The sequence below is a fragment of the Epinephelus fuscoguttatus genome, linkage group LG19 (genome assembly GCF_011397635.1).
Source record: "Epinephelus fuscoguttatus linkage group LG19, E.fuscoguttatus.final_Chr_v1".
In the NCBI taxonomy this organism is placed as follows: domain Eukaryota; kingdom Metazoa; phylum Chordata; class Actinopteri; order Perciformes; family Serranidae; genus Epinephelus; species Epinephelus fuscoguttatus.
This window is the reverse complement of record NC_064770.1, coordinates 39972045-39990346: the sequence shown is the minus strand read 5'-3', so window position 1 is coordinate 39990346 and position 18302 is coordinate 39972045. Positions and strand designations below refer to the sequence as shown.

General features: G+C 42.5%; 1 protein-coding gene and 1 long non-coding RNA gene across 4 annotated transcripts in view; both read left to right on the top strand.

Moving 5' to 3' along the window:
- The window catches only part of LOC125879334 (uncharacterized), a 74584-nt gene extending 61849 nt beyond the window's left edge, over nt 1-12735 (top strand). For both annotated transcript variants that reach the window (XR_007447855.1, XR_007447854.1), the window contains exon 2: nt 10430-12735. This is a non-coding gene — a long non-coding RNA (uncharacterized LOC125879334). The remainder of the gene's footprint in view (nt 1-10429) is intronic.
- Nucleotides 1148-12735, top strand: LOC125879317 (transmembrane ascorbate-dependent reductase CYB561). 2 transcript variants are annotated; one of them, XM_049561152.1, is made up of 7 exons: nt 1154-1230; nt 1327-1407; nt 2725-2932; nt 7598-7696; nt 7820-7923; nt 8032-8189; nt 8664-12735. In XM_049561152.1, exons 3-7 carry the CDS (start codon nt 2728-2730, stop codon nt 8854-8856), a joined length of 759 nt encoding a protein of 252 aa, XP_049417109.1. In that variant the 5' UTR covers nt 1154-1230; nt 1327-1407; nt 2725-2727; the 3' UTR covers nt 8857-12735. The 2 variants fall into 2 exon arrangements, with proteins under 2 accessions (XP_049417108.1, XP_049417109.1); XM_049561151.1 differs by lacking the exon at nt 1327-1407 and having other exon boundaries at nt 1148-1230.
- Nucleotides 12736-18302: the final 5567 nt, after the last annotated feature.

Here is an 18302-nt window from a genome sequence, read left to right as displayed (position 1 = left end):
ATTAAAATTTTAAACACTTTTTTCTAGGTCATTTTAAACTTTCTTTTCTTTTTTCTTTCTTTTTATTTATTTATTTATTTATTTTTTTTTTTACAAATTTCTTGCAAATTTGTGAGTCATTTTTTATTTTATTATCATCATTATTTTAATTAAATTTTATTTTATTTTTACATTTTTTATTGAACATTTGTAGAGCAAAAACACGACATCTTGTAGATGACGTTTCTTCTATTAAAATACAGAGCAGAATAAAAGTCAACCTCGATGAAGCTGAGGAAATAATAATAATAATAATTACAAATAAATAAAATAGAATAAAATTATAATACATTCATAAATAAATGAATGAAATAAAATAGAATTAAATTAAAAATAATAAATAGATAAATAAATAAATATTAGTCTGGCACCCTGTCCAGGTGAACCCTGCCACTCGCCCAGTGTCAGCTGAGATAGGCTCCACCCCCCGCGATCCCCAGCAGGATATGCGGTTACGGGAAATGAATGAATGAATGAATTAAAAATGATTTTTTTTTTTTTTTTAAATAATTTTTTAAAATAGATTAGGGGAAAGATTAATATGTCAGACCAGAATCTCTGAGACACAGGGCATGAACAAACACACGCACTGTGTTTCTTCTGTCACCAAAACATCTGCAGGTTTCAGGACTCAATCCCGCAGCTGTGATGGCACATATGTGTGTTAATGTGGTGTGTGTGTGTGTGTGTGTGTGTGTGTGTGTTGTACATTAAATCAGCTGCTGGTCCTCTAACGAGTCGCTCTGATTCACTGACAGACTCCTTTATCTCTCCACCATCTCCTCCCTCCATCCCCCTCCCTACTCTGTCAGCGTTGTCATGGCAACAAACCTTTAAACTGGAGCTGTTAGTCATCAATCCACGTAGTCACCCCCCCCCATGTTATTACATAGGCCTATAATAATGTGGTAACATAATAAAAGGATAATGATCATAATGATAATCACTAACAATAATCACAAGTGCTCAGATAATGATGACAGTAGCAGGTTATGAGAGTGCATTTTCTTATTTGCTCGTCACAGTCTCGCGGTCACGTGGGTTGGGTTTGTTCAGGAGGGCATCCAAAGCACACACACCCACACATGCACGCGCGCAGTGTGCACAGTGGGAGGAGGGAGGAGGAAGGCGGATCTGAGTCCAGACTCCAGGACTTCCTCAGAGGAGCAGAGCTCAGCCTGCAGCAGCGCAGTGAGTATCAAACTCTTCTTCTTTATTATTATTATTATTATTATGGTTCATGTTCTCATCTGAGAGCTGCTTCATTCATGTTAATGACGTCATCAGGGCACGAGCTGAAGTTACAAATCATGAGGAGTGAGTTACAGCGCGGATCTGTGACGGGTAACAGGTGACCAGCGGTGTGAGGTGATAATGATTATTATTATTGTTATCATTATTATTATTATTATTATTACAGCCCATGCTTATAATGTTAGAACGATATAATGAGTCTGCAGACAGGACTGAAGAGATTCATGTCTTCATGTCCTCACGTAACTCCGTCAGCTCGGTGCGACACTTCCTGCCGTCATGTTGGAGCCGCTTGTTTCTCAGCTGATGGAAAACGCGATAAAAACAGCTGATGTGGGCTCAGGGTGTGTTTTCATCCTGAAGGAGCTCTGAGCGGAGTGTTTATCCACTTAGTCTGTATGACGTTAAAAAACCATGTGAAGAGTTTGTATCTCAAAAATGATCAGAAACATTCTCAGAATAGTCAGAAACTCTCAATCAATCAATTTTATTTATAAAGCCCAATATCACAAATCACAATTTGCCTCACAGGGCTTTACAGCATACGACATCCCTCTGTCCTTAAGACCCTCACAGCTGATCAGGAAAAACTCCCCAAAAAACCCTTTAACGGGAAAAAACGGTAGAAACCTCAGGAAGAGCAACTGAGGAGGGATCCCTCTTCCAGGACGGACAGACGTGCAATAGATGTCGTACAGAACAGATCAGCATGATAAATTAACAGTAATCCACATGACACAATGAGACAGAGAGAGAGAGAGAGAGAGAGAGAGAGAGAGAAGGAGAGAAGGTGCCCGGTGTATTATAGGGGGGTCCTCCGGCAGACTAGGCCTAAGTCAGCCTAACTAGGGGCTGGTACAGGACAAGCCTGAGCCAGCCCTAACTATAAGCTTTATCAAAGAGGAAAGTCTTAAGTCTAGTCTTAAATGTGGAGACGGTGTCTGCCTCCCGGACCGTAACAGGAAGATGATTCCACAGGAGAGGAGCCTGATAGCTGAAGGCTCTGGCTCCTGATCTACTTTTGGAGACTTTAGGGACCACGAGTAACCCTGCGTTCTAAGAGCGCAGTGTTCTGGTGGGATAATATGGCACTATGAGCTCTCTAAGATATGATGGAGCTTGACCATTTAGAGCTTTATAAGTTAACAGTAGGTTTTTAAATTCAATTCTGGATTTTACAGGGAGCCAGTGCAGAGAAGCTAAAACAGGAGAAATATGATGTTGTTTCTTAGTTCCTGTTAGTACACGTGCTGCTGCATTCTGAATTAGCTGGAGAGTTTTTAAGGACTTACTAGAGCTACCTGATAATAGAGAGTTACAATAATCCAGCCTTGAGGTAACAAAAGCGTGGACCAATTTTTCTGCATCTTTTCAGTTCAGTGATCAGTCCTCCCCGCAGCGCTCAGTAATCTGTCTCTGTCTCTGTCTCAGATCATGGACGACGCTGCTCCACGTACCGCTCGCTCTTCGTTGGCGTGGCTGGTGGGAGCGTCACAGGTGCTGGGTCTGGCGGCGGTGGTGCTGACCGGCGTGTGGATGGGTCACTACCACGGGGGCTTCGCCTGGGACGGCTCATCGCGGGAGTTCAACCTGCACCCTCTGTGCATGGTGCTGGGACTGGTCTTCCTGCATGGTGACGGTGAGTTCACACCAACAGGAAACTTTTCACTGAGCTGATGCTGAGAGCACTCACCAGGTTCACTCGATGCAACGTGTGGTACGATTTCAATTCCTGTTCAAGTTCTTAATCCAGGCTTCACTAAACACTTTCACCTTCCTGTCATTTAGTTTTTTAAACATCTTCACCGACATCAAAAAAGGATCCTCACCACCAATGCTATTAAATGTCTCTAGATGCTCTGACACATCTGGCTGACAGTCAGCTGTTGGTTAATGTCGGGCTGTCGATAAGCGCCTGTCGCCCTGCAGTGTGTCCCGCACCATTGTCACTCATCGTCCCTTATCAGCCCTTGTTGGCTTTTTTTGGAGCCAATCAACATGTCGAATCAGCATCGGAGACGATGGAGCCTGTCATTGAATGAAATCACTCTGATTGGCGGTCACAGCTCAGTGCACGAGAAGTGAAATGGAAGTGAGGAAAGTAAACAAAGAGCTAACGTCCAGAGGTACGAAAACAAGTGGTTATATTAGGTAAGATTATTAAAGGGATTCGCAGTTATTTGTGTTATTGTTCGCTACCGTACGATAAATATCATTCGTTCTTCCAACATGGAGTTACTGGCTAACTGGCTAACTGGCGTATTGAATCTGTTGAATCTACCCTAACACAGTTCAAGTATCTTGGGGTTGTTGTTGTTCATGACTGAGGGTAAAATGGAGCGTGAGATGGATTGGGCTCAGTGTCAGCAGTGATGCAGGCGCTGTGTTAGCCTGTCGTGGTGAAGAAGGAGCTGAGCCAGAAGACAAAGCTTTTCATTTCCTGGTCCATCTGCGTCCCAACCCTCACCTATGGTCATGAGCTCTGGGTAGTGACTGAAAGAATGAGGTCACAGATACAAGCGTCTGAAATGAGTTTCCTCTGTAGGGTGTCTGGGCTCAGCCTTAGAGATAGGGGGAGGAGTCAGACATCTGGAGGGAGCTCGGAGTAGAGCCGCTGCTCCTTCATGTTGAGGTGGTTCAACATCTGACCAGGATCCTCCTGGGCGCCTCCTGTTAGAGGTGTTCTGGGCACGTCCCACTGGTAGGAGGCCCCAGGGCAGACCCAGAACACACTGGAGGGATCTCAAGTCATATTTAGCATCTCCCCATTAGTGTGGCTAAAAACATAAAACAGATTCAATTTTGCGGGAAGTGATCTTCCCTCTGCCGACGTTGCTGATATCTTCAGATCAAACCCGACTGATCAAACATCAGTTTGTATTCACAGTCACGATAAATCATTTTCAGATGATGCTCTGTAAATTGAGTGAGGCGGAGGTCAGAGCGTGGACGCTGTGGTTTCCCTGCTGGTGTGTGTCTCATGTGCCTCAGCCTCAGGCACTGACCTGTTGCATTAAGCTAACGCTGTCCAGACTCCATCAACCTGCCTCCACCCCCCCCCAGCCCAGTCAGTCTGATTCAAACAGAGGAGGATCATTGAACATGTCAGTCTGAGTGTGTGTGTTTTTGGGACACAGGAAGAGCCAGTCAGCAAACTGAGCAGCATCTTATTCAGCTACAGAGCAGGAAGCGTCCTCCCAGTCTGTCCAGAAACTAAATCCAGGCTTCAGCAAATCAGGCCGAACTGGACCTTCTAGTTCGTCCAGCTGTTGTGTGAAGCCAACTGATAGGAAATCTGAGGAGTGAATATTGTTCAGATGAAGCTAAACTATCAGTCACATGCTCCTTTGTGGCGGCCCAATTTCAGTTTGTGGCCCATGCAAGCAGCAGCCCCGAGACTGAAAAATAAAGTCAACACTGAAGCACCAAAATCTGCCATCAAACCTCCAAAGGATCCTCCTTGGGTGTCTTGAACTCCATGTAGGCTGCCACCTCATCCTCGGGCTGCAAAGTGTCATGGCTGGAGTCCTGAATGTGACCACTGGGTCAAAGGTTACACTGGTGTCACTGACTTTCAAAATAAAACACATTGTGGCAAAAAATAATTAAATGCTCGAAAATGTCATTGAAATGTCCAAAAAAAAGTTGATTAAAAAGTCCAAAAATTATTAATTAAATGCTTGGAAAATGTCTTTGAAATGTCCAAAAAAATATTGATTAAAAAGTCCGAAAATGATTAATTAAATGCTCGGAAAATGTCATTGAAATGTCCAAAAAAATATTGATTAAAAAGTCCGAAAATGATTAATTAAATGCTTGAAAAATGTCATTGAAATGTCCAAAAAAATGTTGATTAAAAAGTCCGAAAATGATTAATTAAATGCTCGAAAAATGTCATTGAAATGTCCAAAAAATGTTGATTAAAAAGTCCAAAAATGATTAATTAAATGCTCGGAAAATGTCTTTGAAATGTCCAAAAAAATATTGATTAAAAAGTCCGAAAATGATTAATTAAATGCTCGGAAAATGTCATTGAAATGTCCAAAAAAATATTGATTAAAAAGTCCGAAAATGATTAATTAAATGCTTGAAAAATGTCATTGAAATGTCCAAAAAAATGTTGATTAAAAAGTCTGAAAATGATTAATTAAATGCTCGAAAAATGTCACTGAAATGTCCAAAAAAAAGTTGATTAAAAAGTCTGAAAATTATTAATTAAATGCTCGAAAAATGTCACTGAAATGTCCAAAAAAAGTTGATTAAAAAGTCTGAAAATTATTAATTAAATGCTCGAAAAATGTCACTGAAATGTCCAAAAAATGTTGATTAAAAAGTCCAAAAATGATTAATAAGTGTTCCTTTGACATGACCGGATAAAATCTCGTCAGCTGATCTGAGAGCATTTAAACTCGTTAGTTCTGGGATGAGTTCTGTCAGATTGTACTCACGCTGCAGCACGTCCTGGTGACAAAGTCAGATGTTGCTGTTCTCTCTGCCGTCTGCTTCACGCCTGCAGCCCGGGGGACTTTTACTAATGACTGTAACCAGATTAGTTCAACTGGTTCACAGCTGTCTGCTCCAGAGCTGGATTACATTAGAGCGATAAAAACAAAGGTCAGCTGGACATTACAGGAGGACAAGGGGGACGTTTGTCCTCTCACACACACACAAACACACACACGTTAAAGCTGATTCGCTGTGATTAACTCTGCTGCTTTTGTTGCTTCAGGCCACGTCCACATTAATATATCTAACAACAGATGGTTTCCCTCCACAGTCTGGACCCACACTTGTATTGAAACGCCTGAATCATGATGAGACGTGAGCTTTTTAAAAGCCTCATGCGATCGTCACATGGTCAATATTTTGGAATCAGACACACTGTTGTGGCACTGCACACTGTAAAAAATGTCAAGCTGCTTAGTGGAAATGGTGCGAAGCTGCTGGCACAGGTGGCGAACAGAGAGGATTGAAACTCTACACAACCAGCAGCTGTGTTCACTTCAGAGTTTTGTTACAGTCAGAGAAAATCAAAACACAGTGTACGCGCTGTCTGCTCTCTGTAGCACTTGTCTTGAACAGGACAGGACCATGGGCAGCACGAGTGTCACATTTCCATGACGTGTACTCTCCACGAATTCAGAGTAAGACACATTAACAAAACCAAAACCATACAGAACTCCTAACCCTGTAAAGCTATCCCAGAATGCATTGTCCTCTCCTTCAAACCACTGCTTGCACACATATGAGAAGACAATGACTAACTGGCACAGCAGCCAGGGTAAACAAAGGAACAAAAGGACCAGATCCCACACAGCTGTTTAAACAGTTTCTACTGTTTTGAATGACCCAAACGTTCCCAGACAAACAAATTCTAAACCACATGACGAGGTCTAAAGCATACAGAAGAGCAAATCTTACTGTACGTAATAGTTGTGGCACAAACGGGAAGATGTCCAAGCCATGACAAATACATGAAGGGACACAGTGGGTGGTGTTAGATAAGAAGGTATTTATTGTAACAAAGCAAACATCTAAAGAAGAACTACATAGTGTGGATAATCAGTAGTGAGTCAGTGATGTAGATGTGAGTGAGTGAAAAAATAGTGAAGTGTAACGTGATGTGAAGCGAAACAAAAGGAAAACCAAACAAGGTGCTTCGAATCAGGTGCTGCACTCCTGTGACGCAGTCAGTAACGAAGGGGAAAAACAGTTACAGGTGAACGACAGCAGCTCAGGAGCCGTCACAGTGCGACCTAGCAGATTCAAAAAGTAGCTGTTAGCAGTTAGCAGCTAACTCAAAGAAGAAGAACAGCGGCTGAAAAGGTGAAAACAGTGAGGTCCAGGGGCTCCTTACCCTCCGAGCAGAGGGACAGGTGTGACGTTTGATGACATGTCACATGTGCGACCCACCGCAGGAGATTTAAAAAGCAGCGTACAGCTGTTAGCAGCTACCTCAAAGAAGAACAGCAGCTGTTAGCAGTTAGCAGCTAACTCAAAGAAGAACAGTAGCAGTTAGCAGCTAACTCAAACAGTGAGGTTCAGGAGCTCCTCACCCTCCGAGCAGAGGACGAGATCAGCTGCCATATCACAGGGACGCTAAATGACTGTTATTGACATGTGATGTCATTGTTATTGTTTATGAAACGCTGCTGACGTGTGTGATATATGTTACGCTTCACTTGATCCTGTGTTGTCATCATGCTGTCTGGAGCGACGTGATGCCGCCGTCGTAAAGAAGGGACTGTGTAGCAGCTCTGTGGCGCCACCTCTGTGTGAAAAGGTCTGTTGTGTCTCCCTGCAGCCATCCTGGTGTACAGAGTGTTTCGAAATGAGGCGAAGAGAAACGTAAAGCTGCTTCACGGCATCATTCACCTGCTGGCCCTCATCATCAGCATCGTCGGTGAGAGACGGGGAGTGTGTGTGTGAATAATGACAGTATGTGTGTGTCTGAGAGCGAGAAAGACGGACAAAAAAAGATACCTATTGTTTCTCTGTGTGTGTGTGTGTGTGTGTGTGTGTGTAGGTTTTGCAGCTGTGTTTGATTTCCACCGAGCAGCAAAGATCCCAGACATGTACTCTCTACACAGTTGGTGTGGCATGGCAACCTTAGTCTTATTCTGCATACAGGTATACACACACACACACACACACACACACACACACACACAGAATATTGTATATCTCAAGTGTTATGTGGACTCAAATAGTAACTAACTTTTCACCCCCTCTCCCCAGTGGGTCATGGGTTTGGTGTTCTTCCTGTTTCCTGTTGCGTCGTCATGGTTACGAGCCTCATACCTCCCCGTTCACGTGTTCTGCGGTCTGGCTCTGCTGGTTATGGCCATCGGGAGCTGCCTGCTCGGCATCACGGAGAAGCTCCTCTTCAGCATCATGTAAGTCTGTCAGAAGCAAAATTAGTGGCCCTGACATCTCCAGTTTTTACTGTTGCAAATTTGCATCGCTGCCAGTCACAATACTTTTAATGTGAAATATTCCAGACCCAAACTGGCCGAGGCGCTCTGAGCATGCTCCACAGTTTCCGCCCCGGGCTTTGACCCGGAAGTCCAATAGCATTAAATGTGTAAGAGAAGAAGAAGCCGGTAACAACATGGAGAAATCTACATCCAGAGCCGTGACTTTTTGGACGGACCAAATGTACAGAGCTGTAAAGTTGTCCACCATGGTAGCAGTTAGCTGCTAGCTAACCGTAGCTAACTTGTTTGTCCATTGTTTGGTCTGTGACGTAATAGGTCAACAGGAAAAAGGTCCAATACTAACAAGCTGAAAGGGGGCATATCTCCACCTATCGTAGAGGAGTCGCACACACTTGGCTCACGCACTGACTGTGTCTCCTTCTTTGGGCCCAGGTCGACCTACTCTCAGCTGGTTCCAGAGGGGGTGCTGGCCAACATCTTGGGGATCCTGCTGGTGTGTTTCGGGGTGCTGCTCGGCTTCCTGATCACCAGAGAGGAGTACAGACGTCCACCGAACCCAGAGGAAGAGTCTCTGTCTGTCCATTTCAAGACCCTGACAGAGGGCGGGTCACCCACAATGCCTTGACCTCAGAGTGATGTCTAACACCCTCATCTGGATGCAAACAGTGTCCTGCCAACAGGCGAGCTGTCACACCAGTCTCTGTCAATACCAAGCTACAAAGGCATCATCAGTTTAAACACACACGGCCGTGATCGTGGTCAGAAAAGACTGTTTCCAAATGTTTAGTGAAGTCAATAAAATCAGGGACAGTAAGTGGGTCAGCCAACTTTCAACCCCAAATTATTTTTACTTTATTTATTTCATTTGATAATGAACAGAAGTCACTGTAAAATAGTATCACAACAATCAGATTGAATAATTAATAGAGACATGGCCAGGGGTTTGGTGCTTCCTCATTTCATACGCCTTTAAGCAAAACTGACCAATCACAGCTCTTGTTCTCTCCACATGGTGCCTCTGTAGTTACATTTTTGAGCATGTAAATGTCGCCTATGTCGTGTACAGTTTAACCCCTACATGTAGTTTGAGAGTGCCTGTTAGTCCTTCAGTAACTGCAGATGTGCAGTAGCTACAGCCTTCCACTAGAGCTCTGCATGATCCTGAAACTGAGACCAAACCCTCTCGTACCTGAATCTGACCCAGAGCTTTATTTCTGCTTTACTTGACTTGTCACCGACTTTGTTGGAGCCATCAGGTCAGTCCTGAACACTGGCCACATGATGGCACTATAACTGTCCTGAGTCGCTGTCTGGCACAATCTGGGCACGTTGTAGTCGACTGGTATTGGTGAAAAATAAAACCTATCAAATTCTGATCCTTTCTTTACGAATGTCACCACCGTTAATTCCATGAGTCTGAAATTAAACTTGGTTGTTTGTTGGGTTCAACTCTGTTGCTAGAAATGTCACGAGAACGGATACTTTGATACCATGTCGATGCCAAAATTCTGAAAACACGATGGTACAAGTCAAAACTGACAAAATGTCATGAACCCACGTAGACTACGACTTTGTGTTCAAGGCGGACCATCAGGGATTAATTATAAAATTTAATATGTTTTTTAATCTCTCTAACTCCGCCAGGACGCCGACGTCCTCGTTCTCCCAGGCACACTACGTCATCAAACCATGTGATGTTTGGTATTGCCAGATTCAGGAAGGAATCAGGAATCACACCTGATTTCAATAAGGTACAATGTTTGAAGCTGGCTGAGTGTTGTTTGATCACTGATAGTACTGTTTTGAAGCAGAGTGACCCACTTGTCATTTGGAGCTCCGCCTGGATCTTTTCATGGTAAAAACACTGTAGAATGGTCATACTTTGAGCAGTCTTCTTCAAATTTGAAACAAGTGTTCATTGATAGTGTGCCTACAGCCCCACAGTGTCATTTACCTGCTCAGATGAAGCCACAGACAGTTATTCATCCTCAAACACATTTTTTATTTTATTTTAGGCAAAATCTTCAACTTGTTACTGACTTCAGAGGCCCATTACTCTGTCTCTGTATCACCTAGAGTGTTTCTGACACTTTCACAAGAAACTTCAGGGAGTTTTCTTTCTGGCAAGACCTCATGCATGCATGTAGTCAGAGCGGTTCACAAGCTACAGTCATTTTAATTTGGGTATGTCATTTTAGGTGTTTTTGCTACAAAATGGCGGTGGAGTGCAAGATTAATAAAGGAGCGTATCCTAAAGTACATGTGATTCATTGTTTATTTATTATTGGTATGGAATTTGGTATCAGAGAATCTCTGGTACAGAGAATCACAGAGTTTAACTGATATTGGTATCGACTACTAAATTCCTGGTATGGTGACATGACTCTGTAACCCGACTGTACGATCAGAGAGGACTGAATGTTTCTGTCGTCCCAACAAAATCAACAGAGTGACACGTCTTCTCCAGAAACACAATCTAGCTGATCGCTTCAGGAGTCAGATTCTCCTGTTTAACATTTAATTCCTATCATATGAATGATCTATATTCATTGACTTCATAGTTTTAATCCAGGACCGTCAGTATTGAATCAAAGCGCATAAAAAAATAAGACGTGCCAAAGTTCGTAGTCAACTCTTCAGTGCACTGGATATGTTATGTATTTTGTTATTTTAACTGTGTGTATTGAGCTTCTTTGGCACAAACGTTTCTTTTTCTGTTGAATGAAGTTGTTGCTTTAGTTTCCACTGGGTGGCTGTCATTGAGGTAAATCAGTCTGATCAGACTGTATCAGCAGATAATCAATATTAACAGATCTGTTTCCTTTAATTAACATTTATGTAAACAGCAAAAATGTTTTTGAGGGAAATGTAGTGCTGAGTGAATTACAACATGTCAACATAATGAGGAAGTGTTGCTAATTAACGTACCTACATGTAGGAAGCCGCAAAAATGTTATCTGAATGTATTAGGTTTGTTGACGACGTATTTCATTTGCTTTCCACCAAAATGGTGATCTGTAACACAGTATCCACTCATACTGACAACATTTAACCAAAATTAGGATCTTTCCCAAACCTTAACCAAAGTGCTTTTGTTGCCTAAACACAGAGAGGAGTCTGAACCTGGTTGACACCGTTGTACAGTTTGGCTTTGTTGCACTCGGACCACACTGCCTGCGTGAGCAGTGTGTGACAGCTACCTCGCTGAACTGCTGCAGCTCGCACACATGTGGTGTTCACACAGGCAGGGTTGCTGCTGCCATAACTACTGTATTTCGAAAAATTAAAGGCCGGTACTTGTCTTATTTATGGAGCTGTGCAGCCGCTGCATTGTCAACAACACGATCCTGCAAATATTATAATATATATAATAAAAAGCCTTGTGTAAACAAAAGCATTCTGTCCATAGAAACATTGTCAGAGGGCTTTTATTTTGAAATAGAAACAGGAGGTCATTCATTCATTTCCCGTAACCACTTATCCTGTTGGGGGGCTATACCAGCTGACGAGAGGCAGGGGACATCCAAGACAACCTCCCACCCTCCTCTTGTTATGAGCCGACAATGCTAACCACTGTGCCGTCCAAGAAAAGAAACAGGAAGTGTCAAGTTAAGATAAATATTTATATTTCTTGTCATTGAAACTATAGTGACAGGTGATAAGATGACGACGTGATGATCAAAAGATAATTTTTACTGTCCATTTTGCTGAAAATCGCACGTTACATGGAAAAAACAGGGGAGACTTTGAACCTCCAAATGCGCCTGAGCAGCGCTGCTCACACAGGCAGTGTGGCCCATGCGTTACGCTCTACCAGTCAAACTGATGCCAAACATTGCACTCACCAGTGACCATCTCCTCGATGTAGACATTTATATTTATAACACATCTGCCATCTTGATTTTCACTACTTTTAATAAATCACTTAAAATAAAAAAAAATTAGAAATTAATAGATTTTTTTGAAAAGGACAAAATATCTGAATGATTCATCCCTGTGTACGTAAAAATGTAAAGATCCAGTCCTCATTAAACGGATGGATAATGTCTCCTAAATGAAATAATTTCTATCATGCTACCTTTAAAGTCTCAACACTGTTAATGACACTAAAATAAAGTCTGTCCTTTCATTTGATGCCCCGCAGTATCGACAGTTTATCAGTATTTGTCCAAACTGCATTAAACACAGTGTATTAGGCTGTTTGTATTTAACTGTCATGTTGAATATATCTGTCATGTGTGTGTGTTCAGATGTGTGTGTTTGGTTATTTGCAGCACTTTTATTTCAAGGTGTTAAATTCATATCTTTGAATGTGTTGAAGCAAACGATATATAACATGTAGCTACAGTTTTTGTCTTGACTTCAGGACTCTGCACTAGTGCCTAATGCTCAGCTTTTACTGGAAATTACTGGACGTTGTTTGTCTTATGTACTTCTTGATAATTCCATCTTTGAAAGGGAAGTCTGGATCTCTTAATCTGTAAATAAAAATATGTGAAATGGCCGAGTGTTTTGGTCCATTTGTGTTTTTCTCAGATATAATTCCCAATGTTGTTTTACTGTTTTATAGGTTTAAGAGTCTTAAAGGGACAGTTCGGTCCCAAGACGTATTTTCTACATATACACTACATATTTTCCTCTTACCTGTAGTCTTTCTTATGTGTCTAGGTAATTTTGGTTTGTCTTGGTTGCAGAGTTTTGGAGATACCAGCTGCAGAGATGACTGAAGTCTTTGCAACATAATGGAGGTAGACTCTCAGCTTGTGGTGCTCAAATCACCCAAAAAAAATAAATAACTAAAAATTGCAAAACTCAACAGTTACGTTTATTTTGCAGAAATCATGACCTGGTTACTCAAAATAATGCACAGACCTTGTTATGAGCAGTTTGATGTAGGAACTATTTTCTTGCTGCTGAACTACACCTGCCAACTGTATCCCTGTGCAGAAGGAAGTGTGCATCTGCTCACCTAGCACCACTGCGCTAGCTAACGTTACAGCTCAGTCAAGGAGGACACCATAGGAGTGTTAAAATGTGTTTGTTATTGGGAGCCAGAATAGAAGGAGTCATGGCTCAAAACCAGCCGCCACTGCCCATCAACAAAAACAAAGACAACTATGGTTAAATGTGATAAGACCAAAGGACTGGACGGAGGCCATCATCAAAAATGCTCACATGTGCAGCGCACACTTCATATCAGGTTAGGGAAAAAGTATTTCCTGTTGTAGGGATGAATAAGGTTATGTGTATTAAGGGTTATCATGTCCACCTCATCAGAAACTGGGGAGGGATTAAGAGGAAGATTGGATTTCTCTGCAACGCTAACTTTTTAGCACATTAGCTAACGTTAGCTTCCATAGCAAAACAAACAAGTGTGGTCCTCCTTTGTAAGATTGGCTTCCTGTGACATCATCCATCCACTGAGTGAGAGCATACGGGTCGGCCAGTCTGGTCCCGTTGGTCAGTGTTTACTTATTCAAGTAACACTGGCGGTCCCGGAGAGTGAGTGACCTGACATGGTGCGTTGGTAAATTCAGTCTGACGCTCTACACTAAAATGAGAGCCCTGTTGGTGGAAGAAACGCAGCGTTATATTTCTACATGAATGAACCAACGGTTAAGTTAATCACACATTCACTCCGCTCGGCGCTCTGCTGCTCCGTCTCCACAGACAGAGTGTCCAGAGTGCGCTCTGCCACTCTGAGAGTGCGCTGCTCTGGATAACCCAATGCTACATTCAGACAGCGCTCCCAATTTATCAACGCTCCAGTTTGTGTCAGAGTGCGCTCCCACACTCACAATGAGTGTTTCTGAACGCACCACTCACATCATCTTCCTCCATCGTCTAAAACAAGACAACACAACTTGTTAGCTAGCGCTAGCTAATGTCTGTGGAGAACTGTTTCGCCTCCAGCTAAGCCCCGCCCACCAACAAACATCATACTGGTTACTAACACTAGTTTCTGGTCACATGACTGTAAACAAGCTATTTGATGAAAAGGGAATGAGAACAGGTTATGGGTCAGGACCCAGCTGGGGCCAGATGTCAGTGGAAACTTTCCTTAGTGATGCATATTCTCTGATGTTCAGGAAACAAACCAGTTTAAACACAGTACGACTGGTGTGTTCAGGGACTTTGGAGTTATCAGGGCAAATGTGCGCTCTGCCTGGTTGTAAATTAGCCTCGCATGAGACCAGCACTGATGCTCATGTTTGAATTTTAGTCGGCAGATCAGCTGTGTTTTTGTGACCTTCTATAGATCTCTGACTGCCTACACACACACATGAACTCCTCACAAGATACTGATTCTTTACTTAATATTAAAGTCAGTGAAACAGACGGATGGAGCGAGGCCAAGTCTCCCTGCTGGTATTAAGAGGAAATAAGAGGGACAGAGACAGAGACATGATGAAATTCACATCAGACGAGTTGCCAGAGTTTAGTGGATGAGAGGAAACATTTGGTGATTGGACGGGATTAGAGGATTACCGACACAGCTGACTGCATCAGCATCATCGCTCCGTCTTTGTGTCTCTGCGTCCATCATCTCCTGAACTGCACTCGCTGACAGCTGTGATCCAGTGAAGTGAGAGGACACAGACAAGTTGACGGTCCAGTATGGAGGTGTCTGGAGTCTTCATCAGCAGAGGAGGTGAGATGTTTGGGGGAAGGATGTGACGATGTTTGTGTCATGTGGACGTTGATTTTACTTTTCATGTTTGTGTGATTTTAATCAGTTTTTATCTTAGAAATCAGCTCAACAGTTTTTTTTTTAAATTAAAAATTTCCTCTCAGTTTTGAGTGTTGAAATTTGACCAATCTGGAAAACAATCATGTTGTTTTCTTGATAATTCTGTGCATCATAAAGAAAATATTGAATTAATCGTGAACAAATTAGGAGTAAAAACAGGCCGTTCTGTCGCTGCTATCAAGTGAATAAGACATAAATTCTGAATGCTTTTAAACCACATCGTCGTGTGTGTTAGACCGGCTCACAGGATTTAATCCTTTCTGCTGCTCTGCTCTTAATGACTGTGATTATGTAATTACATTTGGAGGGGAAAGGGATGAAACAGATGAAAACCTGTGTTAAAAGGAGGAAAACAATTACGAGGAAGACTTAAAATAAGTCAGTTATGCAATGATGAAAATTTGGCAAATGTTTTTTAATGCTTGTACCTGATTGTAGAGGGCATGTGAGTGAAGAGGGGAAACTGGGGTCAAAGATTGTGTCAGTATTGAGCATATGTAGTGGTTTGGTTGAGGTTTAGCATATTAAATCATATTTAAATAAAAGAAGAGGTGCTTAATAAATATTTATGAAGTTGGGAATCGTCGACAGGTTGCTCAATTTGAAGGTAACTATGACTTAAACAGGATTTATACTTCTGCTTATGGCTTAGGCTCTGCATAGATGCGTACCCTACGCCACAGCCTGTCATGCACCTTCCCAGAAATGTAATCACATGTCACGGTGAGGCAGACCTCTTGTACATTTTTGTAAGATGAAACCATTTCCCTCAGTGGAAACGAAGCTTTTATTTGCGTTTGTTTCATGGAAAAACAATAAATTGTGAAGACAATAAAGCCTCCACTAAAATAGCATTTGAGTCTTGTGTGTGATTTATCCTGGCTTCATATGAGCAGAGAAAAACTCTGCTAGCCGCTAGGCTAATTTATACAATGTAAAATACCATAGGCTTGTGCTAATAACGTTAGTATGTTGTATTTGTTTGGAAAACGTGTTTAGTATAAGACAGTTGTTTTGTCAGTGAACCTTGTGAGCTGTAATGGAGCTGAATTTTGTAACGTTACCTTTGTTAAATGTTGCTGTTGTCCCTGGCTTCATATGAGTAGAGGAAAAGTCTGCTAGCTGCTAGGCTAATTTATACAATGTAAAATGCCATAGGCTGGCGCTAATAACGTTAGCATGTTGTATTTGTGGGGAAAATGTGTCCAGATAAAGACAAGTGTTTGTCTGTGAATGCTGATTCGTTTATATGTCTTTATGTGTTTGACATTGTCAGGTCCATGTCATTGGTTCGACATCCCATTAGTCCGACTGTCCGCGGTGCTGAATGGCTCGCGGCGGGAGTATGGTGCGCCGCAACCGGCTTGAGGCGGAGCAGGCTCACAGCTTATGTGTTTGTCACTTTCTTTTTCATTTTAACCCACACCATGATCTTTTCCTGACCCTAACCAAGTGGTTTTTGTGCCTAAACCTAACCAGACCTTAACCACAGGGCATCATGATGATTTCGGAACAACAGGACTTCAGAACAATGTGTTTAATATGGTCGGACCAATGGGCTGTTCCCGACATTGTCTCTATTAAGCCATGTGTAATGTGTGTGTAATGTGTGTTTTGAATCAACTAAACTTTACAGCACTTCACAGAAATCCTACCGCCGACTAGTGTTTTGGAGGTGTAACTGCAGTAGTAACACAGACACTGATACACAAGTATAAATGCTCACAGCGGCGTACGCTATGTGTAGAGCTGATGCAAAACTATAGTTTGAAATCAACTCACCAGTCTGAAAACTCTCCTCCTGCTGACTCCTGCTCACCAGCCATGCCGAGGCTTTCAAATGTAAACAACAATATTTCAGGCCCTGCTTCCTCACTGTCTCCTCAGATATCTGTCAGAGATAAGACGACATGCTGCCCCGTCTTCTCTCCAAGAGATATATGAGGAGACAGTGAGGAAGCAGGGCCTGAAAGTCACTGAGCCAAACCATGGGAGTGTGAGGTGAAGGGGTGTACAATTTCTGGTGTAGGGCCTTTGTGTAGGACATCTGTGCAACACTTGGGTCTAGGGTGTCATGCAGTACTCTTGGGGTGTACTGTATGTATACTTTATGTTGATTGTAGTTTGATTTTACAAGTGTGTCGGCAGACACATTTCTCCAGAGGGAGACAATAACAGTAAAGGCTGATCTGTCTTCTCTAAACATCGAGGAAAAGATGGAGAAGATGGGCTCCAGCTAAACTAGCTAGCCTGCTAGCCATTGTACAGGCGTTGCAAAACAAACTGGACAGTCTTCGTGTCGCATCAGTTTCAAAAGGGACATTGGGAAGTGGAACATCCTTAGGTTCACTGAAACTTGGCTAAATCCTGCACTTTGCTGTAAATAAGGACCGGTGTGACGTTGGAAATGTGAGGTGCTGTCCTGTTCCTGCTCTGGATCGCTGCTATACGTTTGCAGAGGCGGCTACAGACCAGAGTTGCTACCTGTGTTCAGAGGGTGTGACCACGAGGCCATCTTGTTGAGATCAAGATATGTTAACAAACTATGAAGCATGATGAACAGATGGAGCCAATCAGAGTGGAGCTTGTTCAAGAAAACATTGGCGTCAGTGGATTCAATTTTTAAAAACAGACGTGACTGTTGTGACTCCACAACCGGAACTGTCCAGAAACGTCGACAGTTATAAAGCAGCAGCCAACAAGACGCAGACGTAAAAAGGGAGTAATTTACATGAACAAGCAGAAGAAGCTGATGGATCACATTTCACTGGAGTTGTATCTTGTATACTTCAATGTGACAAATGGTGCTGTCTCGTTCCTGTTCTGGATCACTGTTGTACGTCATTCGAAGGCGGCTGCAGAGCAGAGTTGCTACTCGTGTTTGGAAGGTGTGTCTATGAGGCTATGTTGTTGAGGTCAAGATATGTAAATGAACTATGAAACATGCCCCAAGTGACACAACACAATGTCAATGTCACCAAGGACATCAGTGAACTCAGTGGGTCTCTGGTGGATTCGATTCGTAAAACAAAAGACGAGACTGTTCCCAAAACTACAGTTAAATCATCTGCAACCAGAACCATCTGAAAACATGGACAAACACAGAGCAGCAGCCGACAAGACATGGACGCGAGAAGACTTAGAAAAGTTAGATTAGGGTTGTACCTTGTATGACTTTATGTGATGAACAAACGATCAGTTGATTATTATAAATGTCTTCACCACAGATTGTGAACTAAAAACTCTACTTATTTCCAGGCTGACTGCGGCTCTTGGAGAAGAGGAGCATCATTCATCTTTCCAAACATTAACTCCTCCTC